Below are 19,696 nucleotides of genomic sequence, written 5' to 3' on the forward strand. Positions count from 1 at the left end.
GATTTTTACTTAAACTGGCACTTGCTTTCTAACTTTATCTCTCCGTATCAAGAACATATAAGCTGAAACTGCTAGTTATTACCTACTGGATAACTTCCATTGACTAGCCATTGTCACACCACATCTTCAAGGTTTGTATTGCCATAATCACTTTGCGGAGGAAGAATTGGAGCTCAGAGCCATTAGATAACTTTGCAAAGTTACTCAAATAGTAAAGGCTAGAGCCAGAGATTGGTGTGTGTATCCACCTCCTGAAGTCAAAGGTGTCCTCATCTCCTGGCTGCTTCTGACCACAGCATAGAAGGAAGGGTATTGTTTACCTCCCACTGAGTTCCGCGTTGGCTTTTATTTATTAAAGTGTCCCAGTAGAGTATACGCTGTCAGTCTGAGCAGAGGTCCTGTGTGGCAGCGACCAGGTTTTTAGCTCTCTGGGCGCTATCACCTAACACAGTGCCTTACTAGCCTAACAGGCGTGGTTCCGAGAAGCTTAATGGCCACTGCCATCACTTTCATTGTTACACAATGTTGGGTATAACAAATGTAGGTGGCATTTCATACCCAACCTGAGGACAAAGAGCAACTGAAATGTGCTCCATGATGACTGGAAAATGCTGGCAGGGCTAGATATGCCAAATGGAGGGGGCACTGCAGCCCTGCCATTTCTTTCATTGAGAGATCTGGAGGGTACCTTTGAAGAAGTAAGCAGTGCCCCTCTCAGCCACTTCGTAAGCTGCATCCACATTGGACATGAGCTGGGGGAAGGAGCTGGTAATAGTGCTGGGCCGAATTCCTGTCCGCAAGTGAACCTGCCGTCTCCAGAAAATCCTATGGGACATATCAAAAAAGAAAAAAAAAATCAAGATCAATGATTGATATACATATAAAATTACACTTGGACTGAAATGTACTCAGAGGCCACTTGCTAAATGCCCTTTGCCCTCGCCTTGCCTTGTTTTTTTTTTTTTTTTTTTTTTTTTTTTTTGGGGTGGAGTGTCTCTGTGTGACCCAGGCTGGAGTGCAGTGGTGTGATCTTGGCTCACTGCAACCTCGGCTCACTGCAACATCCACCTCTCCAGTTCAAGCGATTCTCCTGCCTTAGCTTCTGGAATAGCTGAGGCTACAGCTGTGTGTCACCATGCCTCGCTAATTTTTGTACTTTTAGTAGAGACAGGGTTTCACTTTACCACGTTGGCCAGGCTGGTCTCGAACTCCTGACCTCAAGTGACCCACCTGCCTCGGCCTCCCAAAGTGCTGGGATTACAGACATGAACGACCGTGTTCAGCCCACTCTTGCCTTGTTTTTAAGGAAGAACACAACTTTTTGGACCTTGGTAAACAGTTTCTACTCCCTTTTCATTGTCTTAGCATTTCTGTGATCCCCTCTCCTTCATTTATTTAAGGATGTTCAAAATAATGAAAGAATATAGCGAAGTAATAGTATCAGTTATTTACGCATTTAAGTTATGCATCCCCCCCATTCCAAATATCACCTGATATAAATTTCTCTTTCCTTTTCTGATCTTTTAAAAGTTAAAATCTTACAAAGGTAACTATGATCCGGAAGGTGGACATTATAGATAGTATGTAAATGAACCAGAAGTCTGTGGTTGAGTCATGCTGATTAGACCCTGTAAAAATAACAAAAACATTAATAATCATAAATTATGGTGTTACCTACATAATTGTCTTCTGGAAGTGCTTGCATGCATGAACCTGATATCTAGTTAACAGAAAATCTAGTACACACATATTAATTTAAGGTTTAGCAATTCATCTATTCAATTACCCAATATTATAGTCATAAATTTGTGGCAGTATATCTGTGAGGGTACATTATTGAAACTGACAATGTAAATGTGCTCTATTGTATAGTTTGAAGATGAAAATCATTTTGATAAAACATGAATAATTTACTTGGCTTCTTAGGAACCCAGAATTAATGCACAGGATTATTTGGGGACTGGGAAACTGTAATAAAATTTTGACATTGAACTTTCTTAGTGGCTAGTTTAGGAATTCTCCAAATTTTATGCTGAGTTTTCCTATTCAGTTAATCTAACAAATATTTACGGAGCACCTATCATCAGGCACTGTGGTGGACATCAAGGATGAAACACTGAGGAAGATGTTGGCCCTGCCCTCAATATGTTTGCACTCTAGTAGTAGAGACTGATTAGTAATGATCAGAGTGATTGGTGCTACAAAGAGTTAAGTTCAGGATACTCTGAGAACACACAAGAAGGATATATGCCATTGCATTTAGGGGCTTAATAAAGGTATCCCCGATGAGGCAACTTAAGCTGATGATAAAATCAAAAAGGGGATATATTGAGAAAAGATAAATATTTCCTCATGTTTCATAAGAGGCATCATGGTGCAGAAGGAAAAGCACATTGTGTTTCAGAAGATGTGGACTAAAGTTTTAACTCCACTGCTAACCAGCCTCTCCAAGCCTCAGTTTAATCATCTTAAATGGGAAAAATAATTTCCTGGCCAATATCATGAGATCATTGTAAGGACCAAATGAGATAATGAATATGAAAGTGTATTATAAACTGTAAGGTGCCATATGGATAGATACCGTTTGTTTGAAAAGGTATTATTTGTTTAGGCCTTAATTACCCACTAATTGGGCACCCACCATAGTTGATACACAAGCTCCAAACATCACAGCCTTATCTAAAACGCATGTATTAACTGATGAAAAACTGAGATCCAGAAAGGCTGCTGGGCCCAAAGGTCACCAGGTGGTGAGGGGGCAGACAGGGCCTGGCTCAGGCTTCAGCTGCCTTGATGTTGGTCACATGTCCAATCTCACCCACTTGCTCAAGCTCAGTCTTGTGATCTCTGGTTTTTCTTTGTTTGTACTTTGACCCTTTGTCCAATCAGACGTGGACTTTTCTGAAGTCCAGAGGGACCACTTCCCTTTTCTCTTTTCTCTCACCACCTCGTAATGAACACAGTTTTGGGTATCCGGAATTCAGCAACTACTTCTTGGATTAATTGAGAACCTGGGATGAAACCTGAATAGCAAATGTGTTCCAATTAATGCAGTTCAATACACAGCTCTGAAATGTTGTCTCTTATAAGTTGCTGTGCTAAGACACAAAGTGTGCATTTCAGAATATTATAATGATGAGGCCATGTGGGGAAAGTGGGGAGGTAGAGGAGCAGATATGTCTTCCCCAAACTAGGCTCTGTCTGAATGATCTCTGATGAGGTATAGTTGACTTCCAGCTGCTTTCTCTTTGATCACTCTAAAGCCAGATGCATTTTCTTTCATTTCTCACTTAAAAATCAACAAGCAACTCTAGGCAAAGCTAAGTCCTACTTTTTATTTGAAGTTATGGGACAGTGATGTCCTGAATGACTCAACGTGAGAGGTAGTAAAGCGTAGTAGTTAAGAGCTCAGGCAAAGGGACATCGTACTCTTGAAACTTTTCACAAGTGGTAGACTCTTAAATTCCTCACTAAAGAAACTTTGATGTAGGATATTGTGAGGACTAAATTGAAGTAGTCATTCTAAATCAAGTGTGATTTTGCACCCCAGGGTACATTAGGCAATATCTGGTGACAATTTTGGTTGTCATAGCTGGGGATGGGCAGTGCTATTGGAGTCTAATGCGTGGAACCAGGGATGCCACTAAACATCCTAATGCAAAGGACAGCTCAACACAACAAAGATTTATCTGGTTCGAAATACCAGTAGTGTCAATGTTAAGAAACCCTGCTTTAAACACCACTATGACGTAGTATAATGTATATAGTGTGCACATAGGATAGAAATAAATGCTATCCATCACTTATATAAATTATCACAAATTTGTTTCTTTTCTTTTTTTGAGATGGAGTTTCACTCCTGTTGCCCCGGGCTGGAGTACAATGACGTGATCTAAGCTCACGGCAACCTCTGCCTCCTGGGTTCAAGCAATTTTCCTGCCTCAGCCTCCTGAGTAGCTGGGATTACAGGCATGTGCCACCACGCCTGGCTAATTTTGTATTTTTAGTGGAGATGGGGTTTCTCCATGTTGGTCAGGCTGGTCTCGAACTGCCTACCTCAGGTGATCCCGCTGCCTTGGCCTCCCAAAGTGCTGGGATTACAGGCGTGAGCCACTATGCCTGGACAAATTATCACAAATTTCAAAAATAATCTGTAGTCATGAAAAACTTCAGTAAACTAATGAAAAAAATGATGTGGCAATAAAACAGTAACATACTCAGAGAATTTGCATCCTTAGAGCTATAGATTGTAGTAATAAGTGAAGTAAAACTCATAAAAACAATTATAGCAAGTAACTTCCTTATACATCTGTGAATGGATTTAAAATATAAACAAAAAATCTATAAACCTCTTGGAAAAGAACAGCTGCAGGATGTATTGGAATGAAAATAAATAGATTATATCACTAGTCCATAATTTGATCTTTGATGAGGAAGGCAAAACAATGGAGTTTATTGATGTTTTAGATCTGCTGATTAGACATTTAGCTGCATTATTTACCTTCATGTACCCACATCTAATGCTGTGCTGGCACATAGTCAGGATTCAATACATATTTGTTGGCTAAATGAATGGGTGCCAGAGAGATGACTGGAACCTACTTGATCCGTTGATTTTTCATTCAAAGTTTCATATTCTTTGAAATTTTAATTCGCTTTTACCAAAGAACAGTAACTAACTCATCAAATTTGAGATTCGGTCTCTGGTAACTTTCACCTGGCCTCTTGCAGCTCTTTTCTAGTTCCTTGAACTCCTCCTCCAGCATCATGTGTTATTCATCTTTTTATCCTTGGGCTTAGCATGGTGCCTGGTGTATCCAGGGACTTGATGCATGTTGTCAAGCCTTAAAGGTCTTCTTTTGTTATACCCAGCCATCATTCTCCACCTACCTAAGCTGATCCCATTAGTCTTTCATTTTCAGGAGATGCCTTCACCCTTTATTTGCTGGACAATCAAGGCAACTTAGCACAAGCTGAATGAATGGCCCACTTTTCATCCTCTTTAGTCTCACACTCTCCTAGATTCTGATCTCTGTCATCCTCTTTCCTACTTGTGGGAAGGGGTGTCTTTTCTCCACCTTTTTTTTTTTTTTTTTGAGATGGAGTCTTGCTTTGGCCCCTAGGTTGGAATGCAGTGACGCAATCTCAGCTTACTGCAACCTCTGCCTCCTGGGTTCAAACAATTCTCCTGCCTCAGCCTCCCAAGTAGTAGGGACTACAGGCACGTGTCACCACACTTGCCCAGCTAATTTTTGTATTTTTTTCAGTAGAGACGGGGTTTCACCATGTTGGCCAGGCTGGTCTCGAATTCCTGACCTCAAGTGATCTGCCCGCCTTGGCTTCCCAAAGTACTGGGATTACAGGCATGAGCCACCACACTGGCCTCTATCTTTTTGATGCTCTATTTAATTACTGCTCACTCCCCTGAGATCAGGCAATGTGATGCAGTGAACAAAACAAGGAATGCTTGAAGCCTTGTTTTATAACTGGCTGTATGACCTCGTGTGAGTCATTCAATTTTTCTGAGACTCAATTTCCTACTGTCAGATAAGAGTAAGAATAATATCTGCACAAACACTTCAAAGGATCATCTGAGATAAAGCATATGAAAGTGTTTTATAAACTCAGGACTACCCTTATTTGTAGATACTTTAAAAAGACATGTTTTTACTCTACAAATTTATTAATAGGTGATATACAGAATATAAACTTAGAGTTTATCAATATAGCTAAGTTTCCTTCTTAGTTTTTTTTCGCTGGAAACTTTGAAGTACAAACTGTCATGTCATTGGCTGAGAAGCCATTCATTCTGTGGGACTCATTAACCAGGGTTGCTTAGTTCAGGATGAATCAGAATCCAAGAAATCAATCATGCATCATCCATCTCACGGAACCCAAGAAAAATATAGCTCATACAACTAAAAACCCATGTGTAACCAGTGGTGTAGATTAATGGTAGTCAAAGCTGTGCATAGTGTCCTTAAATTAAGAGTGTTTGTACCCATCTGAAGAGCCTGTGAAAATCCATATTCATAAACCATAACCTGTGAACATGTAAAGGGCCCCTCCTCTCTCAGAATCAGGTGGTTCAGAAGAAATGACAATGAGTCAGGGATCTTAGTTGACCTCTGCTTCTTTATCTGAATTATTAATAGATCATAGAGAACTGCTCTAAGTAAACACAATGCCATTTGTTGGCTTTCAGGGAAGCAACCTTCCAGCCAGAAAAGACACATCGCCAGGGAGAATGAGAAGGAGGAAGACTTCCTCCTGTTCCATGGTGGGCTTACCTCAAGCCCATGGCATCCTGGAAATTCCCAATTTCAAATCTACTCTCCAGAAATAGTGGTTACTGTTATTGTTTCCCTTCCTGTAGCATCTCGTATTTGTTTTTCTCCACTGTCTTCAAACATGAACAGTTTCCTCTTTGAAATCCTCTCTTGGCCCTGCTGTTACTGCCAACTATTATGTTAACTTCTTTTGTGGTCAACAAGCTTCTCAAGTGAATGCTCTATCTCAACTCTTTTGTTTCCCCTCATTTGCTCTTATTTATTTATTTTGAGACAGGGTCTTGCTCTGTCACCCAGGCTGGAGTGCAATGGTGCAATCTCAGCTCACTGCAACCTCCTCCTCCAGGGTTCAAGTGATTCTCCCACCTCAGCTTCCTGAGAAGTTGGGATTACAAGGCACCTGCCACCACACCTGGCTAATTTTTTGTGTGTGTTTTTAGTAGAGATGGGATTTCACCATGTTGCCCAGGCTGGTCTTGAACTCCTGACCTCAAGTGATCCACTTGCCTCTTTCCCAAAGTGCTGGGATTATAGGTGTGAACCACCGCACCTGACCCCGTTTGCGCTTTAATCCTTTTCCATGATCTGCTTTCTTCCTCATTGCTCTGCTGTGACTACATTCTAAATTATCCTGGCCACTCAGTCCCTTTTCTTCAGTCCTCAGTCTGGTGACCTTGGCAACATTTTCCACTGTTGATCACTTAAAAAAAAAATACACCTTTTTTCCCGAGATTTATTTGGGATTCCACTACAGGCATTTTGTCTCTGATATCAAACAGAACTAAGTTATAATTCCAGCTTAGGACAATGGCAGTGTGGATTAAATGAGTGAATGTCTGTAAAATGCTTAGCACAACACATAGCACATTGCAAATTACCATGAAGTGTTGGCTATTATTATTGTTATTATTTTTGGAGTGCTGAATCTCTCTGGTTGTTATTGAATCTTTTTCTCCCATTTCCTAGGCTCATTCTTTAGACTTTTTTTCTTTCTCCTCATTCTCTCTTCAGAGCTGTTTTTCATCTCTACATCTTTAACTATCTCCTTTATGTGGGAGATTCAAAACTCACAAAGCCTCCAACTATGACCTCTTCCCTAAGCACTAGCTTATTTCTATGAAACTCCGTGAAAATTGTCATTGCTTTAAATCTGATACATCTCACCCTGAGTTTTACATCGTGTTCCCAACAAATCCTCTCAATTTTTCTGAGAGAACAATGCTGTATATTATATACTTCCAGCCATGAGGCTTCTACCTGCTTTAACTCTTCCTTTTCTATTGTTCTTCTCACCAAATTAGTGTCCTAATCGCGCTGGTGAGTCCTTAGAATGCCTTTTGTTAATATATCCATTGTTCTCTCCAATTCCTACTTGCATAACCCTTAAAAATGTTTTTCTTTGCCTTCTAATTTAAGATACATAACATCTTTTGAAATTTGACAATTAGTTACAGATTAAAAAATATATATAGAATCCTATTTTGAAAAAAAAAACAGATGTGAAGAAACATATTAGACATTCTTGGGAAACCTAGATAGTCTATGAACATCCTCCTCTTTGTGGTTGGTTACCCCACCTGCAAGCAGAGGGCGTGAAAGCAAAGGAACAGCTTGAAAGTGCTCTTCCTACTAACTCAAATGCATAACAGTCAATGGGCATATGTTCATTCAGGTTAAATTTCAGTGCTTTTCTTGGTAGTTCCATTTCATAGGCAGAAAGCTTTCTATATTAGTGCTAGGATAGACTCTGGACTGGAGTCAGAAGACCTGGGTCTCATGGGAGGGTCTGCTAGGGCTAAAAGACCTGTGCCTATTTTCCTTATCTCTACACTGAAGGACTTGGACATGATCGACCTTTATGCTTACTCTATTTGTAAAATCTATTGTACCTCTAAGATTTATAGATGATTATGTGTGATATTCTTGATTTTACCCTTAAAATTATATTGGGCCAAACCCAACATAATATAATAGATGCAAATATAATTTTGGTATGGTTACAATTCCAGTCATTTCTCTCTTATTTTCCCTAAGTGACTGAGGAAATCTGATATAGCCTTAATAATTTTGTCACCTATTATAAAAAGTAAGTGTGTGTTCATTAAGTCTATCTATCTATCTATCTATCTATCTATCTATCTATCTATCTATCCTTCAACTTATTATAGCTAACACTTATTTCCCTTCACACGGAACGTATGAATGTACGTTTACACGCTATGGAGAATATCTGACAATCTCACGGTTACTTTAAAAGGTACTGCATTCCATCTTGCTTTGGAAACAAACCATGTGGTTATTATGCTCATAGCTTGAAATGTCCCATCAACAGACTATTGTTGGTGACGGGGAATTCCAGGCTGTTGAGTGGGAGAGAACAGACTGGGAGCTCTTTCATAATCAGTGGCTCCCTGGTTGCCATTATAACTGTGGCTTGAAAGAATTCTTTGTTCTTTGTCCAGGCTTAGCAAGCACTCTGGGACTTTTAGCGGCAGCTGGTAGGGGATCGGAGCTAAAAAGTCATGGGATTCCAGCTCTGGACAGCATCTTAGGAGGTAGTACAGCAAGGTAGTTAGGAGCACGGGCTCTGAAGTTTGCTAGTTTGGGTTTGAATTCCAGCTCCACCCTTTACTAGCTGTGTACTCTTGAACAAGTTGCTTATCCTTTCTATCACTTGTAAAAGGAATGATATTTCAGGCTTCACAGGGGAATTGTAAGAATGTGATAACGTAGTGCTTTGCATAGTAAGCACTGAACGCTTTGCATAGTAAGTACTGAACACTTTGCATAGTAAGTACTGAATGCTTTGCATAGTAAGTACTGAACACTTTGCATAGTAAATACTGAACACTTTTAAGTCACTATTAGTAACAGAAAACTCCCTCACTTTATAGAAAAGGAAGAGAAGCTCCAGGTGCCACGGTGAGTTAGTGGTCCAGCGCTAGAAGGGACCACTCCTGACTCCCCATCCTGCTTATAGCTTGTGCTAGTTCTTTGGAATCATCTGCCCTACCCCAATAGCTCATTGAATCTGAAATGGAAGAAGATGAGAAGGTGGTGACTAAGCAGATACATACGTGGTAGCAGACCATCTCTTCTTCTGTAGCCCCTCTGCTGATTTTTTGTTTCTAGACGTCTCTTGCACCAATGCCTCACTTACTAGTCTGTTACTACCCTCAGTATTTATGAACAAGACTATGTCAAAAGATGTATCGACTTCAAGTTGTCATTAGTAATTGCTAAATGCTCACAGTTTGATAAACAGAAGGCTTTTTTTTTTTTTTTTACTTTTTTAAGAAAACAATGATCATTGAATGAAATGGTATCATATCTTTGACTTCACTGTCTCCTTTGCTCCCACTACAACCTCTGATATTTACCAGAAGAATAAGCTACACCCTGCATGATGGCTAGCAACTCACTGCTTTATCACTGAATGAGTGCTACATGCCATTTCAGTGTCTGGGAGAGTGGAGCCTGAATGATATCCCTTAGATGAAGCCAAGGTTACTAAGATCTGTGCTCCAAGCTCCTCCTGCCCTACCTGGTCTACTACTTCTGGGTCGTTGCCTACCAATTCCATTTGATGTACTTTTTGGTAATACTCAAGAAAAAGAACATCAATGGTCAGTGTCTTAAAAATAAATAATCATCAGAAAATTAGTAACACAAAAGAATCAATTGGGTTCTCTAAATACCTGAAGCTGTTTATAAGCCTCCCTGCCATTATAAATATTTTTTGATTCCCACTCTTAAGAATAGTGACTGCCATTTATTGACACTATGTGTCTGGCATATTACTTGCTGGGGATCACCTCATCAGTAAGCGGTAGGGCCAGAACTTAATCCCACTGACTCTGCTGTGAAAGCCTGGGTTCCTGGGCCTGGCTCTAATTTGCATTTGAAAAGTGAATGTCTGTCCATTGTCAAAGATTTAGTTCAAGCTCTTTCTAATTTTTAAAAATTAGAAATAATCCAGTATGGGACTGATTAAATAAGTAATGATATATCTAAGGATGAGAATTAAAATTCATTGACAGGAAAAAATAAAATTTTGTGAGTGAAAAAACTTTATAAATCAACACCACTAGTAAAATTCTATTTTTGTGGAAATCATTGCACCCCACTCCCATATGTACAATATCTAGCTCTCTATCCAGAGAAAACGTCTGGAGGGACACACAACAATATGGTTAACAATGGGAATGCTCTGCGTTATGTGCCCTCCAGATTCCTATGTTGAAGCCTTAACCCCCAGTGGGATGGTATTTGGAGATGGGGCCTTCAGGAGGTAGTTAGGGTTAGTGCTGGAAGAGGACATTCCTGACTCATGAGGTCATGAAGGTAGGGGCCCCATGATGGGACTGGTGCACTTATAAGAAGAGAAACTGGAAAGCTTGCTCCCTCTTTCGCTGTACACGAAGAGGTCATGCGAGCTCACAGCAAGATGGCGGCTGCCTACAAGCCAGGAAAAGAGGCCTCAGAGTGAAACTTACCTTGCAGATACCTTGATCTTGAACTTCTTACCCTCCAAAACTGTGAGGAATAAATTTCTCTTGTCTAAGCTACCTGGTCTATGGTATTAGAAAGCAGATCAAAGAGAGCAAGTAAGTTTCCCAAGGTGACAGTTAAATGGCTGAGCTAGGACATCAGCCTGAATTGACCTGATGTCCACTTTATCCCTAGTGAGTGTGCATAGCAAATGCTCAATAAATATTTGGTGAATGAGGGTTGGCTAGCTGGACGGATGGACAGATAGGAGACTGGATAAAAGGATGGATGGGTATCAATCCCGCAGACTGATACACTCCAGGTGGTGGGATTCTGGGTAAATTTTGCTTTTTTAAAACTACTTTGTTACTTTCTGTGCGGAAGGAGCAAAAAGTATTCTTATAATAGTAGCTCAGCAATATATCCCCAAAAGCATACAAGATAAGGAACATCACATTTCTCAAACGTCACCTCCTTGGGAAACTCTCTCTAGATCTTCCCAGATACGTGCTTCTTGTTTTGTTTCATGGGCCTAACTTTTAGAGCTCATGTCTCACTATCTTGCAGGGCTTTTGGAGTCATATACCTGAGGGGTATGTAAAGGTGGGGGGCAGGTATCAATCCATCTTTATACCCCTAAAGACTACACTGCTTGAAAACCACAATGGGCTCCATAAACACTTTTGCAATATTGAAGAAGTAGAAGGAATAACGCCGCACATGAATGCTCCTGAGATGCCTCTGCCTATTCTGGTGTGATTGAATTCTGTCTCCAGCAAAGGGAGGAATAGGGTGAATGTTGCTATGTTTCTCTTTGCCTCCATGGGAAGAAGTAATTAGAGTAACCAGCATCATGGAGAAAACAGCCATACTCCCCAAGAAGCCAGAGTTGGGGGAGAATAGGGATCTGCCTTCTCTGTGCTACCTGACGGGTGAAAGGCCCAGAGGCATTGAAGAGGAAGAGTTTCAGAATGTTGGCCTTGGAATTATCCACCCACTTATCTATCCATCTGATCATCCATCCCATCCATCCATCCTTTTATCCAATCTCCTATCTGTCCATCCATCCAGCTAGCCAACCCTCATTCACCAAGTATTTATTGAGCATTTGCTATGCACACTCACTAGGGATAAAGTGTTAAACAAAACGGACATCAGATCAATTCAGGCTGGTGTCCTAGCTCAGCCATTTAACTGTCACCTTGGGAAACCTACTTGCTCTCTTTGATCTGCTTTCTTTATGTGCACATTAGGGATTCTAATCTCTACAGTGAAAAGGGTTAGAATAAATATTGTCCATTTATGGAAATCACTTAGCACAGTAGCAAGACCACAGTAGGTGCACCACAAACAGTAGCTTTGGCAGTTCTCTATCTCCCCCAAAGACCCCTGCCTACCACCCTCCTGCTGCATAGGGCAGCATTTCTGCATGATCTTCATACACGGCAGCAACAAGGACCTGTGGGACGACATTTATCTGGGAGTGGAGATGAGGCCCAACGAGAGTCGGTGGCGCGTCTGAGGCTTACCGGCCCTTGAAGAGCAGGAGCTCCTTCCCCAGCATTGTCACTGCGTCAAAGGATGAGCTGGAGTCACAGAGGTCGGGGGTGGATGGCTTGTGATGGGGGGCATGGGGCACCATGGGCTTCCCCAGGAATGGTTTCCGAGGTCCTAGGATGCAAAATGACTTGGTCAAAATGGTAACGGGAATTTGGAGTTCACACACTTCTGTTCTAGATAGAGCCCCAGGGGAGGTTGTACACTTTCACCCTGGACATGTGATCATGGCCATGGCTGTTGAGGGCAGGTAGACCGGGGTTTGAGTCCTGGCTCTCCTGGTTGCTGAGCTGTGTGATTTGCCGCACATTATTTAACTTTTTAAGCCTCAGCTTCCTCACTTGTTAAAAGGGAGGGATGAAAATAGTACTCACCTCAGAAGGCTGTTGTGAGAATTAAATAATTCCTGTAAAGCGGGTAGCAGAGTGCTTGGCACATAGTAAGTCTTCTAAAGATCATTATGTTATTATAGAACTTCTTTGATATCTACAAGTGTTCCAGATTAGAAATGTAATTTAAAAATTGGCATGGATTATTTCTTTGTAATTAAGTTCTCTTTTTCTCAATAAGAAAATTTTCTTATGTGTTTTCCTATTATTTTCATAGACTCCTTGGCATCCTGCCCTGTGCTTTTGTCTTTTACTAGGCACCCAGGAAAAACTGAGCGAATTCTTGTGGAATTGAAGTACACTGAAAGTGTTTGTTACTTAAAGGTATCTTCTGGTGGATCGTCTTGGAAAACATGGACCCAAATCTTGCGAGAGCTGTCAGTGAGTCTCCCCTCCTGCTCTGCATCTCTGAGGACCTTGCCCCAGCTCCAGAAGAATGAGTCTGCACAGCTTGGACTGTCGCCTCTGGCGGGTCCCTGCTCTTTGATGAGGCCTCGTCATAACCACAGGTGAGAGGCAGGGAAGGAATGAGGCACAGGGAAGAGAAAGGTTTAGGCCTCTGATAAGGGTCAGATGAGGTTTGAGATCAGGGATGGAGTAGGGTTAGCAGCAAGGCGAAGATCGGAGGCGGGGTAAGGCTTTGGGAGAAGATGGAAGCTGGAAATTGGAGAGGGTCAGCAGCGGCAAGCGATCATCTGGGTGATATGAATGCTCCCTTGTAACATAAACCCATGTTTTCATGTTTCATTCACCTGTGTCATAATAGCTGTGCCAAAATATGTGCTTTGCCTCCTGGCCGAGTGACAGTGGCCATCCGAAGGCAGTGACTTTCCAGAGCACAAGGACCTCTAAAGGCAAGTGTTTGAGCTCAGCCCTTCTCGGTGGCCCACAGAAATTGCTTCCCATTGGAGCACTGCCACCAAGACTCTGGAGCTGAGTTTGTGACATTCATGGTGTTTTTCCTGTCCCTCAAGGGTCAGGCAGATCTGGTGCTTTCCCCCTCCTGGAAATGGATAGAGCTGGCTGAAGACTTCTTGGGATGAAATTTGCCTTTTGTGCCTCAGGTGAAATCTGACTGATTTTGAATGGTGTGCCCATTTCTGGGCTTCCCACCCTCCAGATCCCCTGGGGCCAGATTCCTAGTGCCCCAGGAAGGTGCTGGGGGATCTGGGCCTCTAGGCACTGAGAAGATGGGGAGAGGCTCTGATAAGCAGAAGCCTAATAACCAGGTCTCCAGGGCTCAAGGGAAAAGCAATTTCCTAGATCTTTTTGCCTTTTATCCATTAAAGAAAAATTGTCAAGGTCTAAGGATGTTTCAAGATTCCTTCTGATGGATTAATTGGTTTGTTTCCCTTAAGGAAAATTGGATACAGAGTTTCTAATAATCCCTCATTACCTTTTAGAAGAATGCTAATACTTGAGGTAGTTTATCTCAGGATACTTACTGCCTTTGAACCTCAGCTTTCTCAGCTATCAAACGAGGAAAACACTTCACACCCCACAGGTTAGTTGTGAGGCTGGTGTAAGACTACACACATGAACCTGTTTTGTAAACTGCAGATCGGCTACATGGCTGGGCGTGGAGTTATTTTAATCATGATTGCTATTTTTAGGGAGATAAGGTCACTTATCTGCAAATGGGTAAGCACCACATATATGAACTATAAACTACATCCATCCTCTCCCAATTTGTAAATTCTAACCTGCACTCAAAGGAAAAACACAAACAGACAAATGACTATATTTTTTAAGGCTATCCAGGACTAATATGCTCTAAAGGAAAGGTGTAAAATTTAATCACACATCACACACACATTTATAACTGGCAAATGAGCTCTTCACAAGAAGGCATAGTTGGGGCTATGGTTTCTAGATTGATCTTTACCAATGCAGATAAAATGCACTTTCTTTAAGTTGGAGACTGAATGCCTGCCAATTTCAGGGTTAGTGGTCAAAGAAGGTAATAATCTTACCATATAATGCCTGGATCCCTTTCACATCATCTTTGGGGAGGTGGAATCCATAGGGATTCTGGTACTTATAAGTTGGGTACATCAGTGCTGATGGGTCTGTGGAATGGGCCAGGCCCAGGGCATGACCAAATTCATGAGCAGCAACGGTAAACAAATTAAAACCTAGACAATATGACAGAGAAAAAACAGTATCAGCACAGGTTTTTGTTTTCTCCATCTTCCATCTTTATAGGATAATTTATGCCCACATCACAGTTAACTCATCTCCTTTTCCTAACTGGATTATTCAAATTTTGGTAAGTTATTCTGGCACTTAGCTTTGGTGACTTAAATTTTCCCCCTCTTGGCTAGAAGGGGGTTGGAGGTGGGGGAGGATGGAAATGCACATCAATCCATTTTGCTCATCATCAGTGATGTTTGGTAGACTGATAAAGGAGAGCCTTGGAGCAAATAGTGGCAATGATATTTGGGAATAATTCATAAATTTAGACCACAAATGCCTTAATAGTTCCCTGCTATTACAGCCTACACCTTTTGATCCACATGTATCACACTGAAGATTTCCAGATGACCTGTATGATATTCTGGAACCTTTATTCCCATCCCCATCACACTTCTCAGGACAGTACTGATTCTCTTGGGTCATTTCTGAATGTAGCCTATTTCCAAGAACAAGTAAGAAATCATAAATACTAGGTTGTTGAAGGAAACGAGAGCAGTGCGTTGAGAAGGGGATGACCATTTCTTCAGATGATATGCTATGAAACAGATCAGACAAGTCTACAACACAATTTGGGGTGGATTTTTTTCCCTTATGTGATCCCTTTTGGATTTTTGGCTTACTTGTTTTTCCTAGCCAGCCCCCCTAGTTAAAGGGTGGCTTGGGACGTTGAACCTCAAGGTTTCATGATGGAGCCCAGAAGAAGGTACAATATTTTCCAGGTTATGGTGAATTGTGCATATATACCATTCGTTCCCATAGTCCACTTCTCAGCATTGTCGAAATGTGTATCTCCTCCCAGGCCTTCTCCAGGAGCAAATGCATGGGCTAGAGTCCCCCGAGGCCCATCGAATGGATAGGAATCCCCATGATCTAAACAAGTGGGGAGAAAGGCCAACAGGATTGAGTCCTTCTAGCAATTTTGAGGGCACATCATATTACAGAAAATGGACATTTTGAATAGCATTGACACTTCAATTTACTTTTCAGTATTTATTTGTTATAATAGGAAGTTCACTTGTCAATGAGTAACTGCCCATTGAAAAATAAAAGAGGCTAATTCATACTGCAAAGATAGTAAGCATTAAAAATAATAATTAAAAAACACCTTTTTTGGGTTATTGTTGCTATCACAACATCTGTTAACTGACACATAGGATACTGTGGACTTTGCACATGCCATGGATTACAAAAGGAGAACTAACCGGGGGGCATTGGATGGAAAAACCTACTCCACTGATTGAAATGTGAACCTGTTGGCAGAATGACTTTTCAAATTTGATTCAGCTGAGATAGTGATAGTGAATTGAACAAGTGTGTGCTTTTTGTTTCTATAGCACAATACAGTTTAAGAAAGTGTCAAAAATTTATCTGCAATTTTGACATACTTTCATGTGGAAAACTTATGAAAGTCATAAAGGCATTTATAAAATCCTAACTTTTGAAGCTTTTTTATGTTTTTGTTTAATTATCTATTTTAATTAACAATTCATTACAGATTTAATAGAAGAGGAGGAGGAAGAACAAAATGAGGGTTATAGTTTACCACTTTAAAAAACCTTAGTAAGGATACCCAGTTTTAGTTAGTTTTTTTTTTTCTTTTTTTTTTTTTGAGCCGACAGAACAAAGTTCTGGTATGCCATTTCTCAGGTTTCAGTGACATGCAGTCTACTCAGGTGCATGCACAGAGGACTTCATGCAATGGCATCACAACTAAGTAGACTAGCACAGTCCCTGTGGTGGCTTATGTATTAGGGGACAGACTGCAAGCTTGAAAGATCAAGAGAGAGCCAGACATTCATTCCTTGGCCTTCAAAGCTACCCCAAGTCACACTGCCCTCCCTGCCACTTCACCAGGGGTGGCCTTTGTCCTTTGGGAGGAATAGGACCTGCCCTGGGCCAGGTTGCACCCAGGACCATTTCTAAAGGCTCTATTCTCAGAACTTGCTTGATCTTCTCTCTCCTAGCTCCTAAGCGTGCTTTCCCCCCAGTGACATCAGATTCAAATTAAGATCTGGACTTGAAATGACAAGGACACTTAGAAATCTTATCTGAGGAGGGGAATAGATAGTAGCTGTCACTTACCCTGACTGTTACGAAGCTGAGAAGGAAAAGAAATTTCATGAGCCATTTGGCCCTCCCTTTATCTATTTCCTAGACTTGCTTCTCTGAAAAGGGATCAGAGCTCTCACCAATCCCTGTGCAAACTTACGCCTCTACTCCTTACCAGGGTGAGCAATGGAATGGAGAAGAAGTGGGAAAGTTGGAGGCAGACCTCTCACACATCTCCCAAAAGGTGGTCTGCAAGTGTGGGCAAGACAGGAACGACACTTTCCTAACCATTGCTGCAGGGGGAAAGCTGTATCAAGGTCACTGTGGAAGGTATTTCCTTCAGTGAGGATTCATGGTGGGATATTCTTGGCTAATATGGAGGGGGGTATATAAGTGATAAACACCATCATGGGAATGGATGAGGTCATGTGGCTAACGGGAAAGCAAAATCTGCAAGAATTTGTCCCCTAGTGGGGTAAAGTCATAATGAAAGTTTGTTACAGTGAATCTACTCTACAGCTGTATCTGATGATGACAAGACATGCTAAGAATTCCTATTTTCTTGATTCTATTTTCCGGCCAGAGGAAGATCATGGCTTTGTCATGGTCTTGGCCTTGGCCCATCACAGTACGGTGTGAAGGAGAAGTGTGTGATCACTCGAATTAAAGATGTAGAAGGAACAGTATTGGGACAACTCTCCTTTGAATTAGTAGATGGAATCCAAGTACCACAATACCTCCATTTTCAAAAGATATCATAATATCCGCTTCTCCTGAGTTTATTCTGACAAAGCTCAGAGGGACGGCGCTACTCCAGGCCTGCAAGGCCATCTGCACTGCTTTTTCCACCTCGGCAGAACTCATGGAGGTTGTGTATTTAGATACTCTGTGAAAACGGAAGAAACATGTTTTCTTTTCAGTAACTGCTCCAAAGAAGGCAAGAATTATATGTTGTATTCAAAAATTGTTAAATATAAATCTACAATTTAGATTTTTTCTCTGAAGTGATAACTCTTGTTTTGCTTTATTATATGTTAAATTGCTTTATGTGAAACAAGACAAATGAAAGGGAGAGATGAGAGAAGTTGGGATAATCTGGTACTGAAACCGTTTAACTTTCTTTGTTATTATACTACCTCTGACTTAAAAGAATAAAATTTGTGGCCAGGTACAGTGGCTCACGTCTGTAATCCCAGCACTTTGGAAAGCTGAGGCGGGAGGATCACTTGAGGTCAAGAGTTCGAGATCATCCTGGCCAAGATGGTGAAACCCCGTCTCTACTAAAAATACAAAAATTAGTTTGGCGTGGTGGTGCAAACCTGTAGTTCCAGCTACTCGGGAGGCTGAGGCAGGAGAATCATTTGAACCCGGGAAGTGGAGGTTGCAGTGAGCTGAGATCCGGTGATTGCACTCCAGCCTGGGTGACAGAGTGAGACTTTGCTCAAAAATAAATAAATAAATAAATAAAACTTGTGAAATGTCACAGGTAGTAAGTAGTCAATTTTTCTTAAAGTTGTTTTCATTGAGAGAGGACCTCTTTTTCCCCAAAGGGACTGGATGTTTTCAATATGAAAAATAGAAATGTAGAGTTTTGAAGTTTTGCTAATTCTTATTCAGAGCTCATCAGGATTTCCCCAGGGCTGTTGGGGAAAATTTTTTTCCTCAGAATAATGCATTCTTTTTTTCTTCTTCTTCTTTTCTCTCTCTCTCTTTTTTTTTTTTTTTTGTTTGAGACGGAGTTTTGCTCTTGTCACCCAGGCTGGAGTGCAATGGCATGATCTCTGCTCACTGCAACCTCCGCCTCCCAGGTTCAATTGATTCTCCTGCCTCAGCCTCCTGAGTAGCTGGGATTATAGGCGCCCACCACCACACCGGGTTAATTTTTATATTTTTGGTAGAGACAGGGTTTCACCATGTTGGCCAGGCTGGTCTCGAATTCCTGACTTCAGGTGATCTGCCCTCCTCGGCCTCCCAAAGTGCTCAGATTACAGGTGTGAGCCACTGCCCCCCAGCCCAAAATAATGCATTCTTAAAGAGGAAGGGCTAGCTTTAAAAGTGGAGGCTCACTGGAACTGAAAAAAAGGGTGAGACTTTCAGCAATTACTGGTATGACGATGACACCTGAAGGCAGAAAAATGTAGTGCTTTTTGGACTGTGAGTGGAGTCAGAGTTGGTGATTGTTAGAACTTTCTGCTCTGAAGCCCAGGGTCTGGGGATTTCTGGCAACATACAAAGGAAAGGCAGGAAGGGCGACTTCTACCTGAGACCTTGGGCTGGGCTGGAATATGATGAAAGTGAGAAGCTGTGTCTGTGAGAGCCAACCCCATGAGCAGGGACCGGCCCTGCTTTCTCTCTCTCTATAGCTCCTAGTCTAGTGCCTTGCACATAGCAAATGCCTAGCAATTGCTTGATAAATAAATGAATTAATTAAATAAGTAAAGCTAGCTGTTTTAGGGCCCACTCAGTGGTTCTCAAAGTTTAGGACCTGTGATAATTACCTAGGAAGCTTGTTAAAGATACAGGTGTGGTCCAGAAGTCTGTGTTTTGAAAGGTATCCTAGGTTATTATAATGCAGATGGTGCAATTTCAATGAGAAACCAACAGCAATAATGCTGGGGTCCCAAGTGAAAGGACTGTGCCCACAGAAAGGATAGCAACTAGCTCAATTCAGGACTTGAGAGTGAAGGAACACGGAGCTCTTCAACCCCAGGAGTTGGGGCCAAA

At 41.5% G+C, this 19,696-nt stretch overlaps 2 protein-coding genes across 3 annotated transcripts in view; one reads left to right on the plus strand and one right to left on the minus strand.

The window, feature by feature from the left end:
- Positions 1-19,696, plus strand: part of LOC139357576 (interferon-activable protein 208-like) — a 274,308-nt gene that overhangs the window by 139,952 nt on the left and 114,660 nt on the right. The window contains exons 3-4 of one of the 2 annotated variants that reach the window (XR_011611015.1): positions 12,985-13,236; positions 13,494-16,503. The gene's annotated coding sequence lies outside the window, so the exon portion shown is untranslated. Of the gene's footprint in view, positions 1-12,984; positions 13,237-13,493; positions 16,504-19,696 lie in introns of those variants that run through there. The other variant, XM_071075512.1, reaches the window with a different exon arrangement.
- Positions 1-19,696, minus strand: part of LOC105493715 (matrix metallopeptidase 20) — a 47,820-nt gene that overhangs the window by 16,611 nt on the left and 11,513 nt on the right. The window contains exons 3-7 of the mRNA XM_011761575.2: positions 17,710-17,858; positions 15,668-15,793; positions 14,701-14,862; positions 12,311-12,452; positions 689-825 (exon numbers count right to left, since the gene is read on the minus strand). Coding sequence (XP_011759877.1) covers positions 689-825; positions 12,311-12,452; positions 14,701-14,862; positions 15,668-15,793; positions 17,710-17,858 — 716 coding nt within the window. The remainder of the gene's footprint in view (positions 1-688; positions 826-12,310; positions 12,453-14,700; positions 14,863-15,667; positions 15,794-17,709; positions 17,859-19,696) is intronic.

Source organism: Macaca nemestrina, chromosome 12, assembly GCF_043159975.1.
Source record: "Macaca nemestrina isolate mMacNem1 chromosome 12, mMacNem.hap1, whole genome shotgun sequence".
In the NCBI taxonomy this organism is placed as follows: Eukaryota; Metazoa; Chordata; class Mammalia; order Primates; family Cercopithecidae; genus Macaca; species Macaca nemestrina.